This window comes from Andrographis paniculata, unplaced genomic scaffold (assembly GCF_009805555.1).
Source record: "Andrographis paniculata isolate CXL003 unplaced genomic scaffold, ASM980555v1 Contig69END, whole genome shotgun sequence".
Lineage (NCBI taxonomy): Eukaryota > Viridiplantae > Streptophyta > Magnoliopsida > Lamiales > Acanthaceae > Andrographis > Andrographis paniculata.
In genome coordinates, this window is record NW_026137605.1 from 6,032,845 (window position 1) to 6,051,022 (window position 18,178).

The 18,178-nt window shown below is 36.0% G+C and overlaps 1 protein-coding gene across 1 annotated transcript; it reads left to right on the forward strand.

Moving 5' to 3' along the window:
• Window positions 1-1,668: 1,668 nt before the first annotated feature.
• On the forward strand, window positions 1,669-17,364 carry LOC127263966 (magnesium transporter MRS2-11, chloroplastic-like). Its single transcript, XM_051293288.1, has 5 exons — window positions 1,669-1,789; window positions 5,000-5,277; window positions 5,841-5,913; window positions 6,238-6,308; window positions 17,052-17,364. Exons 1-4 carry the CDS (start codon window positions 1,669-1,671, stop codon window positions 6,243-6,245), a joined length of 480 nt encoding a protein of 159 aa, XP_051149245.1. The 3' UTR covers window positions 6,246-6,308; window positions 17,052-17,364.
• Window positions 17,365-18,178: the final 814 nt, after the last annotated feature.

Below are 18,178 nucleotides of genomic sequence, written 5' to 3' on the forward strand. Positions count from 1 at the left end.
ACCCAACGTATTTTATGGTGAGAATCAAGAAAGGTCTTAAAGATAAATAATTTGATTGACATTCTTTCAATCCCCCCAATACTTGAAAAGCTTTGAAAACATTTTGGAAACCATCAATCTAACCAATGAATTCAGATCTTCCATCATTGATTGTATATTATATGCAACAAAAAAAATGTCTTTCATGTTTAAATTTCTAGTTGCATACTTGGATCCCGAGATTTTTACAGTTATGTTAGAAAAACATTTCAAAAAGGAAATAAATCTACATGCATATGACCAATCATCTTATGTGGGTGGCACTTTTTTATTTTTTTCAACTTTTCCTTATATTTTTTTATCTTCACGTTCCAATAAATTAAATGCATCTATTACTTTTAAGGAAACATTTGATATTTTATATGTTGAACTTCATCTTCTTTCACATCCAAAGAAACAATAGCATTTGTATTCAATTGTTGTTTTTCCATCAACTTTTTGAATGATTATCTTCGGTTGGAAGAAGATCTCTCATAAAGAATAGCATATTGGATTCGTTCTATTGAACCATTTATTTTATTCAATCATCATTAACAATGAGATTCAAGATATATGCACCACATCTCATGTGTAAAAGCTTTCCATCTAAAACCACTTCTTTACATTTTTTCAATCTATCTTTCAGCCATCTCAAGTTAACATCATTCGTATTTGCATTATCAACCGTTACATTAAAAATGTTTTTAATCGTCCATGCTACCAAACGATCTTCAATTTTCTTTTCAATTGCATAACATGAGTGACCAAAAATTGGAGAGAAATTCAAATTTTTTTTTTTGCGCAAATTCTACTCATAATCAATAAAATGCATAGTTAATGACATGTAACTCATATTTTAACAAGATGTCCAAATATCTGTTGTGAGGCAAACACTACCATTGTAATTCTTGAAAAAACTCTTCAACTTCTTATATTCAAAGATCTTAATGAACTTCCTAACAAGTGTTCTTCATGATGGAATTTCTAATTGAGGTTGAATGTCACTCATGCAATCAAAAAATCATAAAAAGTCTTTGGTAGTTGAACTTTTCCGGGATTCGAATCAGATTGCCATAGAGACGTTGGAATTATTTTTTAGATTACCGGCGGGTTAATGCGGTGGTTGTGCTACCTCCTATTGCCCCCTCCCTCGAAGAGCTCCAAAATCATTTGGACAAGTGGTTGGTTGAATGACACTCATGCAATCAAAAAATCGAAAAAAGTCTTTGGTAGTTGAACCTTGCCGGGATTCAAATCAGCTTGCCATAAAGATGTCGGAATTATTTTTTGATCACTTGCGGGTTAATGCGGTGGTTGTGCTACCTCTCATTGCCCCCTCCCCCGAAGAGCTTCAAAATCATCTGGACAGGCGGTTAAGGGCAAGCAGGCTGTTGAAAGAGCTACTGGGTAGGTCCCCGATGTAGGATATGTGGCTAAGTACTTTATGTAGCTCATCTTGGTGCAAATTGCAGCTGAATTAGAAAATTTCCATATTGAATTATCTTCGTTCATGCAGGGAAGCAATGGCCTTGGTACATCCCGAGAGCTTAATAAGGGGCAACTTCCGGAGTCGTTCGATGCCCCCCAGTGCAATAGGGTGCGGCCAGAGCTACTGTACCCGAGGTTTAGGCCATACTAAGAGGTTCTAGGATGAATGATGCGTTCAGGAAGGCTGTTGTCCATGTCCCTAAGCTTTGGACACTCTCTGCCCCATTGGATGTTCGGATAGACAACAAATGTTTAAGGTGCCATTCCACTGAAGAGAGGATTGGTATGCCATTGCAGTGCTAAAGGAATGATTTCCACACTTTCTCCAATTTCCACAATCAACGACGGCCCCGTGGAGGCTTGCCCCAAAGGTAGTTTCGGTTCTCCGATCATCTAAACATCGGATGGAGGTTTATTGGATCCATCTTTTTTTGTTTAAAATAGTCACTTAACCGTATTAGAGTGGAGTGGCAGAGGAATCAATAGTAGTACTAGAAAACGCCTACGCCAAAGCCAAGATATTCCTAATCGGAGTTGGTTGCATGTGTCTTCTCTTTCCAATTCTCCTCATTTATGAGCCATGTGATCTCGTTGCAGATTGTTTGCTTAAGAATGTCTGTGAGGTAGAGAGATATTTAAAACGCTGACCATGCAATGATGCTTTAATTTATCCTCGAATTTGGTCTTGTTGCACGTTGCCCGGGCGAGTGACAAGTTGGTCGTTCCTCCTAAAGGCTCTTGGCGATTTTCAGCGCACAATTTTTCTTGTGTTTTTTTTTGCGCCGAGCTCTCTCCCAGAATTTTTATTTAATCCTTAGACATCATTGATGGCGATCTCAATTTCTGGTTGCAGAGTTGCATTAACGTAACAAGACGTATTGGTCTCCCACCAGACGCTCCAATCTGTTATAGCCGAAATTTGTTGATGACAACCTAATAAATTTGGGCCTATCAAAATTGACGTTGGTTGGGTTCCTCAATCTCTTCAAAAATGATTTCGGCTGGTCTCGCTCTAAAAATTGATGCACGAATAGATCTGGGTAAGATCGATCGCAATAGATTGGTTGGGAGCTGATCTCATGCGATGAAATCGAACTAAATCTAACCATACAGATGAAAATAAAAGCAAGAAAAACAATAGAAATAAACTTTTATTAACTAAAACATTAAAATTGCAAGGAAATAAAGACACGAAAAAAAATTATGCAACAAGAAATAAGTGACGTATCCGTTTTGATGGATTGGATCTCCCATTTGGATAATTGTCTTCCCTAATTTATATCCCTTGAGTGTGGCAACTTCCCTATAATTCCACACATTATCACGTGGAAAAATTACTTTGCCCATGATTCCGTCTTTCTTTAACTAAGTTTGTATAAAAATTTAACTACGTACATTCCCTTTTGAATTTGGTATAGGCCTTCCGAAACTGGGCCGAATCATACATTTTGGGTTGGATATGCTCTTTCTTTGTTGAATTATTAGGCTGGATCTGTGTTGAGTATTTTTGTAGGGATACAATCGTATTTTTAATAAAGCACTAAAAAAAAAATAATATAAATATTACTCACAATATTAAAATTAGATCTTTTCCACTTATCTATATATAATATATAAGATGACAATCTATGTCCCATTATTTATATATATATTTTTTAAATTTTCAAAATTATAATTATTATTCATATTTTTTAAATATTTTGAATAGATTTTTATTAATGATAATTTATCTAAAGGAAAAATCAATTTTGGTCCAATTATAACCGATTTTAATTAGTTTCAGTCCCACCATTATAAAACCAACGAAAATTGTTGACGTGGATGTAACGAAGTCGACATGGCAGATGACCTGGAATGAACACGGCTGTGTACAATACAACACACCCATATTTATCACAATCAACAACTGCCCGGTCAAAAAGTACGACCATGTTAAATTGTACACGGTCATGTATATTCTTACGGTCATGTACCAAGATGGTGTACGTACACGGTGTGTACATGTAAACGTAACTGGCCGTTCATAGGCAGATAAAGATGATATTGGGGATTGAAGTGGAAAAAGTGAAGGATCTTTTGGGGAGATGAAGAAGAATTAATTATAAAAAGACATTTCTTGATTTCAAGTTGTAGAAAAGGCTTTTACGGTTATTACCAAAATTCTTTTTTGGCTGTTTTTCGAAAGTGACCGATGACACACAAACAAACAATAATATTAATGTTTGATAAACATTAATGAATTAAAGATTTTCTTAATGGAAATTCCTTACTGGTTGAAGAAGCTAGCTCATCCAATGTAACTCCAAAAAAAAAGGAATAATAAAGAAAGAAAGAATTTGCAGAAATGCACGGAGCTTTTAAATTATCTCTGTGTGTACGAATGGAAGGTTTCTTTCTTGATAAAGAGGCGAGACATAATACATTGATAGCCAGATATAGACTACATTTGGAATTGGAATGGAAAAAGTGAAAGATCTTTTGGAGAATAAATTTATGACCAATCAGGGATATACATGGCCGTGTACGTACACCATCTCAATACATGGCCAAAAGTATATACTCGTCTGTGCACAATTTAATACGACTGTGTTTTTTTATTGGACAGTTGCTGACTGTGATAAACACAAGTGTGTAGTGTGTTGTATTGTAAACAACCATATTTATTCTAGGTCGTTTATCACGTCTATTTTGTTATTTTCATATCAACCGTTTTTATTGATTTTTATAATTGTGGGACTGAAATTGATTATAATAAGACCAAAATTTGATGAAATTTTTATATTGCAACAAAAATTAATACATTTTGATTATATTGGATCTATTAGTTATTTATTAAACACTATTTTTATTTATATGATCTTTTAAGTAAAAATAAAATAATGTTTCTGTCCATCTTTTACATATATATTTATTATATTAGTCCATCCGTCCCACTTATTTATTTTGTCATTTTTTTAAAAAAGATTATACGCTTTGATTTTATTTTAAATTTTTTTGCTTTAAAATTAAAATATAATTTCATTTTAAATGTTAATCTAAAATTATTTTTGTTGTACAATAATTATTTTTACTCATGTCTATAGTAAAGGAGAGATTGTAGCCGAAATGGAGAGAGTATATTGTATACTCCATCTGTCCATGTCTAAAGGACCATTTTGGTTCTACAATAGATTGAGAAATAATAATACTTTGTTAATTAATGAAAATTTGTAAGAAATTTTTGATATTTTTGTTTTTGTTTTTTTTTTTATATATAATGATATATTTGAAATTCAAATAAAAAATAAAAAAATTTTAATATTTGTATGTGATTATGTTTACCATAAACACTAAAAAAATATATTTTGAGTCGAGAGAAATAAGGAGTATAATATTATATTATTAAATATATTATAATGGTGGGTTCCACTCATTATTATATTGGAATGGAATTGGGCGGGACTCTCCAGAGCCCACAGTGCGAAGCCAGTGAAATCACTCTATCTAAACGCAGAGTTTTCCGGATTTTCATCGTTGCAGCAGCAGCGGAGATGGGGATGGGACGACGCTCTCTGGGGGGTTGCGGGGGAGGGGGCTGGGATAAAGTGTTTTGGGGAGAGAGATGGCGCGGGGGATGCTGTGTTGGATAAAAAAGGGGATGATGGGAATGTGAGCGAAGTGGAGTTCGAGGAGGAGGTTGGGGGAAAGTTGACCAACGGTTCTGCTACTTCCCAGGGGAGTTCCGCCTCCAGGGATTCTCTGTCGCTGGGGATTCGCGAGCCAGTTTACGAGGTTGTTTACTCGAATTAATTGATTTCTGTTTTCTAATTTACTTTTTCAGTTTGGATGGCTGATTGCTTCAGATAATGACTGTGATTTCTGATGATTCGATGGAGGGTGTGTTAACTATGGAGGATTTAAAAATGATTCTGTTTATGTAAACAAGGTTTTAAGTGAAAGGATGCTGTAAGCGAGATTGTCATATATGTATGATGGCATGTACAACTCTTGGTTGGAACCAAATTTATTTATTTATTAAGACTCAATTGATTTAGGTATGGTTGGATTGAGGTTTTGGAAGATTTGAGTTAAAAAAATAATTGGTAATAGTAAATAATTTATTTGATTGTAATTGCTTGTTAGAGGAAAAATTTATTTGATGTGATATTTTTGAAAAATTTACTTTGTTGAGTAGTATGAAGAATTTCAAAAGTGGATTATGTAAAGAGAGCCTTATTGTCTGAAGATACATTTATAAAATAGAACCAAAGTCTGGACTTAGCAGATTATATGTCTAAAATGACTAGTTTGCAAATCTATACACGTCTTAATGTATGTTTATATCCCATCCACAGGTTGTAGAAGTCAGATCTAACGGGATGGTATCTAGCCGGAAAATTAACAGGCGACACTTGTTAAAATCTAGTGGTGAGTAGAAGTTTTTCTAGAGTCACTTGTACACATTGATGAAAATATCAATATGCAATTAACTTACAATCTTTCAATCAAGTTATGATTCTGCAACATTAAACGATAAGCTAATTCATCAAATTCCTTGTTAAATTTTTTCATATGTTACTAGCATCTGTAAATTCTGAGTGAGTTGAAGGTTACTTGACATAATCACTTACGAAGTATCAATCCTCTTTATTTCTTATACCCACTTTTATGATGTATTTTATGGGGTTTTCGTTAAATCTTTGATTTCTTGTATAATATAGTTGTTTCTATCCACTGACATAATTTTTACAGGCCTCTGAGCTCGAGATGTTAGGAGTGTTGATCCATCATTGTGGTTGACAAATACAGTGCCTGCATTACTGGTATTAACAGTTATTGCCATCTTTGATTTTCCATTGTCTATTTACTCGGCAAACAGAGTTTCTTAAAATCAATCTTGGTTGTGCGCAGCCATGTTTTTGTTTGCTGACTAAATTATGTTATGTCTAAGTGATGTTGAAGTTCCTATGACTAAATTGCCATCTATGATTTTTCCACCAATTTGTTTGGCACTACTGGTTTTGTGTTCATTATAACCACAATCTGCAGTTGAATGCATTTATATAATGTCAAAGATGCTAACATTGTGAAAATAACTCAATGTATACCCCAGTTTTGTTATTTGTTGACAAATATAATTTTCTAATTTATATATCTGGCTATCTGCATTGAGCTGGTGAAATTTAGTATCATACATTAGTTAGCTCCAGTTGCTACTGCATGGAGAAAAGATGTTCTAAGAAAAAAGTAGTAATATCTAATAAATATATGATATCAACTTTACATTTTCCCACTTCCTAGTTATATTCTGTCTTGTGTTAATTTTATATGATACTTTTTATGTAAGGATAAATATCTCGAATGCATACACATAAGTTTTCTTTCTGATTTGACTCTAATTAATGCTGGCATGGGTTAATGCCTTCTAGTACTAAGCATCATTCATCATACAAATTTATTGTGTGTTTGGTTATTAGTTGGGTGGTGCTATCTTCTCAACTTCTTTTCTATCTCCATTACTTTCCAAAACTTTTCAAGGTGGGACCCTCTTATAATATCTTATTTCTATCTCTCTTAAATAAAAAAATATATTTCTATGATTTGTCTTATATATGATTTTATTTTTTATAAAATGATATTCATATTAAATATATTTAATGAAATATAATTTTTAAAACACTTCAATATACATTTTAAATTTATTTTTAATCAAATACATACTATGTCGTAACCCAACCATTAACCTAATAATATTTCATTCCAAACAAGGAAACTAAACTTTCAATCACAATCTCAATCAATGAGGCATGAAATGTTTAGTTTTGCTATTTTCCTTTTAGAAAGTTGATTAACATGTTCTTTAGGACTTATATGGAGATTAATACGGTGGTTTAAGTTGAAAAATGAAGGATATGTGAAATGTGTTAGAAATTCTAATTTTGGCCTAACCTAGTTTATGATTTTTGAAGAAGAGTTTGTGATTATTTTTAAATATTATGAATTTTGGAGTTAATATATTTTTCTTAATGGACATTTTCCAAATAGTTGCTTGGCAAAATAACATAGGATTTTAATGAACTTGTTTAAATTTTATATTTTCATTCTTGCTTTAGTTGTCAAATAAAGATATTGTTGGATGAAAAATATTTTCTAAGCTAATTTGAGAATAGTAGTTTAGCTTCTGTCTATATTGCAAAGCATGATATATTAGCCTATGCTTTTATTGGCTAGTTGGTTAAATATTTGTAAATGAGATGTTTGAGTTAAAGTCCTAAGATTTGCCTAATTGCTCGTTGAGTATTGAGTCAAACTCTTAATTGAAACTACTTATCGAGTCCAATCAACTTGTCGATTGTATGGGATGATAAGGCTTAGGCTTCCACCTCTTAGGCTTAATGCTTTTTGAACTGATTTCCGGTTTATGTTTTTTACTCAAACCTTATTTATTTATATGATAAGTCGATGTACTTAATCTTTTAAGTTTCTATTTAGTTGCTTGTGTTGGGTAATTTAGCTTTTGCGCTACAACGTGAGGTTCATTGGTTAATGAACAAATCTTTCGATGTGGCGTGACGGTGATACTCCGGCTTGAGCCAACCAAAGTGTTACAATTGGTATTAGAGCCTAGGTTAAAGGCTCGTACTCATTGGTTAATAAAATTTGAAAAATTTAAAAAATTTCTAAAATCAATTAGATCGTGGATTTAGTTGGACTTGGGTGCATTCATGACATGCATTACATTTTATGTTTATTCCTTGTGCTTATACGTATTGGTTATGTTAGATGATTAGTTAGGGTTTGTTGAATCTTGTTGGGTCTAGTCTTGATTAGCGTATGCCCCCTAGGCGTGTTCGTCAGCCCTCTATGACACTTGAGTCTTACGAAGAAGTTGAGAGTAGGCAATCCCCGAACTCCGAGCCTCCAGTTCAGGATCTCATTTGACCTTCAGATCCGACATTTGAGTTTCTTCGTTAGTTCATGAGACAGTTTGCTCAGCGGTCTAGGAGTGCTATGGATGCTGTGTTATGCCATAGTCTTTCGACTTTTACTAGTCAGTCGGACCCGAAGGTTTAAGGATAATGGTTGGATCTATTAAAGACGATAGTTGAGGTGGTGAGATGTCCGGAATGAGAGAAAACTATGATTACCGTGTATTACTTAGAAGAGTTGGCCAAAAAATAGTGGAATAATGAGAGTTTTTAGGAGCAACTTTGTTGGATTACCGTGGGAGACCTTTAAAGGGAAAATAATGATGCACTTTTATCACACAAACCTTCATAGAGCGAAGGAGGATCAGTTTAGTGCCTTGGGGTAGGGTAGTATGATGGTGGAGGAGCATTTTATTCATTTTAATGAATTGGTTGCCTATGCTTCGGATTTAACAGCGAATTATCGTTATAAGTTGACGAGATTTGTTAGAGGATTGAACCAGCCAACTTTAGTGTGACGACTCTTCTGGAGGCTTATAAGAAGGTGACTAATATCTATTGGGCGAATCAGATATCTTATGATGAGCGGAGGGATGAAATCTGCGGGGCAGATAAAGAAAATGAGAAAGTGAAGAAGGGATGGAAGAAGCATCCGTGGAAGAATCAATCGGAAAACTTCTTGGTTGTGCCATATGCATCTCATCTTAGATTCACTTTTGAGAATTTGAGTAGGAGTCATGTCGGTCCAACTAGTTGTAGCCGATGTGGGGAGTTTCACCCAGGAGTTCTGTAACACCCTGACCGACTCAAACTGGAGTGTCACCGCCACGCCACACCGGAAGGCTCGTTCATCAACCAACAAGCTCTACGTTGTGGCACTAAGGCTAAAATAATGAATACAAACAACTAAATAGGGATTTAGAATTAAAGCACACCGACTTATAAATTAAATAAGTTAAGTTCAAGTAAAAAACATAAGTCGAAATTAGTTCAAAAAGCATTAGTTCTTAAACAATAATGGATTTCAAGAACATTTTAGAAGATAAAAGTAATTCGAGTTCCCCCCGATGGATCATATGGCGTGGATGCATCATTTAGGTATAATAGAAGCACCATCACCTACAAAAGTTTGTAGAAAGAGGGTCAACACGACGGTTGAGTAAGCACAATTAATCAAAGATAAATTAATATGGTATAAGTCATGATTCACGTGTAAATGCTACAAAATCATTTGAAGAAGATAATTTGAATAAGATATACATATCACATAAGGATAACTCACACACACGAGTCTTTTAGCGCCTCCCTTATGTTTCCCTTTTATTCTCATGTAATTGTGATGAACACATCACGAAGGAAACTCCACTAGGTCTTAATTAGGGCCGGCTCGACCCGGTTTTTCAACCTTATTACTTCGTATGACACATCATATAGTTACACATAACAAACATAGGGTCACAACCCTAAAGAAAAGCTCCACAATATGTACATAAGGGTTCAAAGTCCAAATGTACACGCAAGTCAATTTGTTTATTAGTTTGCGAGGGGCGCCAAACGGCCCACAACTCTTTAGTCTGTTAGCTGCTTCCTCTCTATTTTTCTTTTTTATTAAACATAGACTTGGGCCTTTATTATTTATTTTACCCTACTTGGGCCCAAAATGGTCTAAATTCAATTTTACTCCCAATTTTGACCAAATTTCTTAATTACTTACATCAAAAGCCCAAAACAAAATAAGTCCAAAATGAAATTGCCCGACTCCGGCATCGGATTCTTGCAAGTTCTGGCAAACTTTTGGAAATTATTTTTACGGGGTATTGCATTCTCCCCTACTTAGGACATTTCGTCCTCGAATCGATCTGTACGCCCGGAGCTTTCTCAAACAACTCCGCCAATTTAAACTTCAAAAGATTAGTAGGAAATTCTACGTCTCCGATCATGACAGGCACTCCTACAAAAAGACAATGATGAGGCACTAGCTCTCCCAAAGGTAGCCTAATCTCTACTGAAACCTCTATTTGAGAATCTAATTCCAGCTTCTTAGCACATCTATTTGATATGAAAGAAAGGGATGCACCGGAATCAAAGGGACTAACTACAACCAAAGAATTCACCAAAAACATACTGGTCAGGACGTCTCCCTAGTTTTCCACAGCTTGCCCTCTCGTCATGACATTGACATGATCTCTTTGGCCACTCATTCCTCCTCTCGCACACTGAGGTGCCACTGGTGGCATATGACCTTACTGCTGTGGAATCGGAGCCCTCTCAATCTCATTCGGAGCTCCAACTAACTTGGAACAAAACCTCTTGATATGTCCCGACTTATGGAAGTAATAGAAAGTGACGGACTAGCCATCACAACGAACTCCCGAATAAGACTTTCCACATCGGCTACAAATAGTCGGACCGCCATGATTGTCACTCAAATTCCCAGGGGTAAATTTAGGGCGAGATGCATAAGGCGTACCCGGGAACCTCTCCGATTGATCCTCTAGCTGGTTCTTCAACCCCTCATTCACCATTCCTTTTCCTCTATTTACCCTGCGGATTCCATCTCTCTGCTCATCATACGATATCCGATTTGCCCGATAGATGTTAGCCGCTTTCTCGTATGCTTTTTGAAGAGTCATCACACTGAAGTCGGCCAAGAACCGTTGAAGGTCCCGGTTTAGTCCGCCCACAAATCTCATCAACTTGCATCGATTATTCGCCGTCAAATCCGGAGCATAGACAGCCAACTCATTAAAACGCGTGAATTCCTCCTCCACGGCTATCATAGTCTTCTCTCATTCTAAGCATCTCACGACCTCAAAAATATCGTCTTCAAACGATCCAATCATTCTCCCAAAACAGTCGGGTCCGATTGACCAGTGAAAGTCGGAGGACTACGACGTAACACTGCATCCATAGCACTCCGGGACTGCTGAGCAAACTGTCCCATAAACTGGCGAAGGATCTCCAATGTCAGGTCTGAAGGTCGAACGAGACTATGAACTGTAGGCTTGGGTTTCAAAATGCCTACTCTCAACCTCTTCATCGGACTCAGGTGCCATAGGAGGCTGACGAGCACGTCTATGGGGCATATGCTAATCGAGACTAAACCTAATAAGTTCTAATTAATCAAATAGAATGACCAATGCACATAAACACACGGAATAAATATAAAATGCAATGCATGCCATTAATGCACTAAAACCCGACTAAGCCTATGATCTAATTGATTTTAGAAATTTCGAAATCCTAAAGTTTTATTAACCAAGAAGCTTGAGCCTTAAACGTAGGCTCTGATACCAACTGTAACATCTCCATCGGCTCAAACCGGAGTGTAACCACCATGCCATACCGGAAGGCTCGTTCATCCACCAACGAGCCCTACGTTGTGGCACTAAGGATAAAATAATGAATAAAAACAACTAAATAGGGATTTAAAATTAAAGCGCACCAGCTTATTAATTAAATAAGTAAAGTTCGAGGAAAAAACATAAGTAGAAAATTAGTTCAAAAGGCATTAGTTCTTACACAATAATGGATTTAAAAAATTTTTAGAAGATAAAAGTAGTTCTAGTTTCCCCGATGGATCATATGACGTGGATGTATTATTTAGGTATAATAGAAGCACCATCACCTACAAAAGTTTGTAGAAAAAGGGTCGACACAACAGTTTAAGCGCAATTAATCAAAGATAAATTAATACGAGATAAGTCATGATTCACGTGTAAATGCCACAAAATCATTTGAAGAAAATAATTTGAATAAGATATCACATATCACATAAGGATAACTCACACACAAGAGTCTTTTAGCGCCTTCCTTATGTAACCCTTTTATTCTCAAATAATTGTAATGAAAAAAATCACGAAGGGAACTCCACTAGGCCTTAATTAGGGTCCGCTTGACCCGGCTTTCCAACCTTATTACTTTTTATGACACGTCACATAGTTACACATAACAAACATAGGGTCACAACCCTCAAGAAAAACTCCACAATATGTATATAGGGTTCGAAGTCCAAATGTACACGTAAGTCAATTTGTTTATTAGTTTGCGAATGGCGCCAAACGGACCACAACCCTCTAGTCTCCAATATAACATACCAAGAAGGGATTGTACGCAATCCATCCTTCCAGCACGGATGACGGTCTAAAGACCTTTTTATCGTGAATGACGGGCACTTCAGAATCACTCAAAAGGAGAACCCGCCGTCTCGATCCCTCGACCTAATCCATTCGGGTTCTAATTCGAAGTTATCTAGTTATCCTAAAATATCGGTATACCTTCACGTGTTTGCAAGATACAGAGGTTGAAGGCTATGCCTTATCATCCAAACAATCGACGAGTTGATCGGACTCGACGGGTAGTTTCAAATACCAATTTGACTCAATACTCGCATGTTATTAGACCGGTATTTTAGGATAACTAGCTAGCTTCGAACTAGAATTCGAATGGCTAGGTCGATGGATCGAGATGGCGGGTTCTCTTTTTGGGTGATTCCGAGGTGCCCGTCATTCACGATGAAAAGGTCTTTAGACCCTCATCCGTGATGGAGGGATGGATTGCGTACAATCCCCTCTTGGTATGTTATATTGGAGACTAGAGGGTTGTGGGCCGTTTAACGCCATTCGCGAACTAATAAATAAATTCACTTACGTGTACTTTGGACTTCGAACCATTAGATACACATTGTAGAGCTTTTTTTGAAGGTTGTGACTCTATGCTTGTTATGTGTAACTATGTGACATGTCATACGAAGTAATAAGGTTGGGAAACCGGGTCGAGCCGACCCTAATTAAGGTTTAGTGGAATTTTCTTCGTGATGTGCTCATCACCATTATTTGAAAATAAAAAGGAGATATAAGGAAGACGCTAAAAGACTCGTCAGTTATCCTTATGTGTCATCTTATTCAAATTATCTTCTTCAAATGATTTTGTGGCATTATACCGTATTAATTTATCTTCGATTAATTGCACTTGCTCAACCGTTCTGTTGACTCTCTTCTTACAACCTTTTTGTAGGTGATGGTGTTTCTGTTATACCTAAATGATGCATCCACGTCATATCATCCATCGGGAGGAACTATAACTACTTTATTTTCTAAAATGCTTTTGAAATTCATTAATTATGTTTAAGAACTAATGCCTTTTGAACTATTTCCAATTTATGTTTTTGACTCGAACTTTACTTATTTAATTGATAAGTCGGTGCGCTTTAATTCTAAATCCCTATTTAGTTGTTTATATTTATTATTTTAGCCTTTGCCCCACAATGTAGGGCTAGTTGATTAATTAACGAATCTTCCGATGTGGCGTGACAGTGATGCTCTGGTTTGAGCCGGCCGGGTGTTACAGTCTTACCACCGGGAACAGATGAACAAACGAAGGTGTTCAAAAGGTTTTTCCAGATGTATCTTCATTGTTTTTCTTCCGAGTAGCCGCATAAATGGGTGGGATGCTTTCCTTGGATTGGATGCCTATAGAACACAGCTCACTAGGGTGCTTTAAAGATCACTCCCTTCGAGGTGGTGTACGGGTGACCACCCGCAGGGCTTTAATGCTTTCTTCTGAAGGAATGCCAAATGAATTTAGTGACGGAAATTTTGGGAGGACGATATTGTATGCTACGAGTTTTTGCTTTATCATTTATCCCGAGCACATAATACATGGTGAAGCAAGCTAATAAGCATCGCTAGGATGTGGCTTTTTTTATGGGGGACAAGGTATTTTTAAGGTCCGACCTATAGGCAGCTTTCAGTTCAAGCGGACCGAAGTTCACACAAGTTATCCCCAAAGCTTTAAGGTCAATTTGAGATGTAAAAGAGGATTGGCAAAGTGGCATAAGGTCTATGGCTGCCACCACACAACCGTGTGCACCCGGTTTTTCATGTGTCATTGTTGAAGTGAGTTGTGGGAGATCATTCGATTGATGGGGAACTTCCGGACAGCTTGGAGCCTTGCAGAATACCATTATTCACACCAAGCGAGAATTTAGCTAAGCGATAGATCCAAATGGGGAGCTGAAGGTTCTTGTTTGGTGGCACGGTTTAGCGAAAGAATATGCGACGTGGCTCACTCGGGAGGATTTCTAACAACAATTTCTAGCTTTCTGCATTGGGGACAAGGCGCCTTTCACGGGGAGGCAATTGATACCCACGAATTTTGGCAATGCCGGGAGGATTGACCGCCAATGGTTTACTCATGACGGATCCGAAGGGAAGCAACCCACTTTGGGTTGATAGTAGAACTTTAATTATCTGAGTATTTTGAATTATATTTATTTCTACTTGAGTCTAATAATAAGATTATTGGGCACAAGAGCCCAATAAAAAATCTTTAAATATGTTAGAGTTATAAGTCTTAAGAGTCATCTAGGATTTTGGGAATACACCTTTTGGTTGGGATGAAAGACATTCTGTTGTTTGCTATTTTCTTTATTAAATAAAGATTCATATTTTTACTACGTATCAATATGAGATTAACTCCTTGAGCCCTCACTCCTTGAACCTATTCCTGAAACAGTTTATATGGATTTCCTTTTTCCTAGTCCGCCAATCTTTGAGTCTAGCGAACCTTGCTTTTCAATTCTAACCCTTTAGAGAACAACCCAAAAGCCAAGGAAATTCAGGTTTATACTAGGAGAAATAAACTCTATTAGCAACTTTAGCCTTAAACCCATTTTCAGCCGGAACTGGAACAATTTCAGCATAGTCAAGCTCATATCTCGATTACAAACTTTGAATAAAATATATAGGGTAAGGCAGATATTTTACAAAGTTCTTCCTATGATCAAGTTGCAGATTCTTTTCTAGATTTAGATATGCCTATAACGATGACAAAAGATGTCATGGTACACCCTAATCACAAGCAACTGTCTTATGCCAAGCTATCTCCCAACTTCAAAGCATTTGCGCCCATGATTGACAAGATTCAAATTTCCTCATCAATTCATGAAGCTCTCAAAATACCAGAATGGAGATCTACTACGTTGGAAGAAATTAGAACCATTGAAAAAAATAGAATGTGGACTATGACATCACTTTCTCCTAATAAATGCACAGTGGGATGTAAATGGATTTTCTCTGTCAACTACGAAGCAGATGGAAGTGTTGAAAGATTCAAAGCTGGATTAGTAGCAAAGTGGTTCACTCAGTCACATGGGATTGATTATCCCGAGACATTCGCTCCAGTTGCAAAATTAAACACGGTTAGGGTTCTACTCTTAATTGTAGTAAATATGGACTAACATCTTTTTAAACTAGATGTGAAGAATGCCTTCTTAAATGGGGATCTCAAGGAGGAAGTCTATTGGGATATACCACCTGGTTTCGAGGACAAATTCACAAGCAACAAGATATGTAAATTGAGGAAATCTTTGTATGGTCTCAAAAAGTCTTCTCGAGCATGGTTTAACCGTTTCAAAAATGTTCTTAAAAATGATGGATATAATCAGTGTCAAGCTGATCACACTCTGTTTGTCAAGCATTTCCCAAGTGAAAAACTTGTTGCCCTTATTATGTCGATGACATTGTTTTCACTGGAAATCATGAAGAAGAGATAAATAGCCTAAAGAGACTTTTCTCAAGAGAGTTTGAAATTAAAGACTTGAGTCACTTGAAGTATTTTATGGGTATGGAACTTTTAAGATCAAACAAAGGTATATCAAGACTGGAATGATGGGATGCAAACCAGCAGATACTCTTATGGATCCAAATGTTAAGTTGGGAACACGGAAAGGTGGTCTACCGTGGATAAAGGAAGGTATGAATGACTTGTAGGCAAACTTATTAATCTAACCTATACGCGACCTGACATTGGATTCCCGGTTAGTGTGGTTATTCAATTCATCAACAATCCATCTAAAGAACATTTGGAAGTAGTTTACAGAATTATTAAGTATCTCAAGAGTGATCCTAGTAAGGGTTTATTTTTCGGAAAAATTGCTTCAAAAGCTCTTGATGTATATACAGATATTGATTGGGCTGGATTAATAACTGACAGAAGATCTACTTTTGGGTATTGTTCATTCGTATGGGGGAATCTTGTTATATGGTGCAGTAAGAAACAATTCGTTGTTGCGCACAACAGTGCCGAATTAGAATTTAGATCTCTAGCGCATGAAATTTCTGAGGGAATGTGGTTGAAAAGATTATTACAAGAATTAAGGTACCAGAATTAAGGATCAAGTTTGAGGGTCCTATTAACATAAAGAGTGATAGTCAGCTATTGCCATTGCGAAGAATCCAGTTCACTATGATAGGACCAAACACATACAGATTGCTAGACTGTATATGTGAACTACAGGAATGGAGTGAGGACTCGATTTTCATGTAATGGTTAATGATTCATTTTAACCCCCTAGGAAGAATATCTGGAATTAAATCAGCTTCTAATTTTTGGTTGACATGGGTTTTGCATATACTGAAGTCGCATCATCTTATTTGCACAATGTTATCAGCACATTTGGCATTTTACTCTTCTTTTAGATAATTTGGTAATATGTCATAAAGCACAATATATTATTATTATTATTATTATTATTATTATTATTATTATTATTATTATTTTGGATGGTCTTGTCTCAATTTCTCACTTGGATAATTCCATGTACTGACAAATGTGAATTTTGTCATGGTCAAGCAGAGAGGCTTCTTGATTCGGCTAGGGAAATGGAAGATTAAATTTCTGTTAACCTCAGGTTTGTTGCTATTATTAGGACCAAAGTATTGCTTTTGAACATTGTTGAGCCTATAAATGTGCAGTGAAGCACTTTTTTAAAGCAATGTGTTTGCCAGGGAATTATCTTATGAAACCCAACTGCATAAGAAAATGTATCCTAACAGTTTAAGTTTCTGATGGTGTTTAAGTGCTCTATGTCATTTCAGGTTATTCTATATCTATTTTAGCAATTTTTGAAGTGTTTATGGATGATGTTTTTCAAGCAATATATGTCATATTACATGACACATTTTCCAATGATGTTTGTTAGATTATTTTTATGTTTTCTATCATTTTGGGTTGTTATTCGACTGCAATGTACACAATTTGTTAAGTCTTTTTGGGTGATGTTTTTTCAAGCCATAGTTTTTGGATGTCTCTTTATGTTCAACAAACCTTAGTTTTCCGGCACTAGCCTATAAGATAAATCGCAAATTCTATATCAAATGACTCTAGGTCAATGGTAATTCCCAGAAACTAAGTTGTGTTTTTCCCATTAGACTTTATGTTTTTTAGGTTGAAACTTAGCTCCGCGCGTAGACAATAATTTTATCCGTAGCCTCATTCTTGGCATTACCATTATAAATTAACTGACAATAATTTCTCATACCAAGCCTCATTCTTGGAGGCTTGAACTTTTACTCCAGGTTGGGATATTCCGCATTGGAGTTGATGCTCTGATTTGGTACAAAACATGAAACCTTCTTTAGTTATCTCTACACTGAAATCTATATAATTGTCAAGGTGCCGAATTGAGGTTTCATACGGTAACAAAAAATCCATTCAAGTGTGTTGACAAGACTAATCCACAAAGTCTTTTCTTTGTTCTCGAATTGGTGCAATCCTATATTATAATTGCACAAAATATGACTTTTTCTTTTTAATTTTATTTTCCTCCTAACCAAAAAGGTGGCAAGGTTGTTGCGGCGCCATCGGACTGCTATATGGCATAGATGACACGGCGTCCGACATGACGACAATATGGCGATATGACGACCTATTTATTATAAATTTCTAAGATTTAATTATAAAATATAAAATTATAAGATCAA

Excerpts from the sequence above, each read along its gene's own strand:
- LOC127263966 (XM_051293288.1), top strand. The coding sequence starts at position 1,669 with ATGAATGATGCGTTCAGGAAGGCTGTTGTCCATGTCCCTAAGCTTTGG. Across the intron at positions 1,790-4,999 it reads TTCCACTGAAGAGAGGATTG|AGTTTTCCGGATTTTCATCG; the intron begins GTATGCCATTGC and ends ATCTAAACGCAG. Across the intron at positions 5,278-5,840 it reads TTCGCGAGCCAGTTTACGAG|GTTGTAGAAGTCAGATCTAA; the intron begins GTTGTTTACTCG and ends TCCCATCCACAG.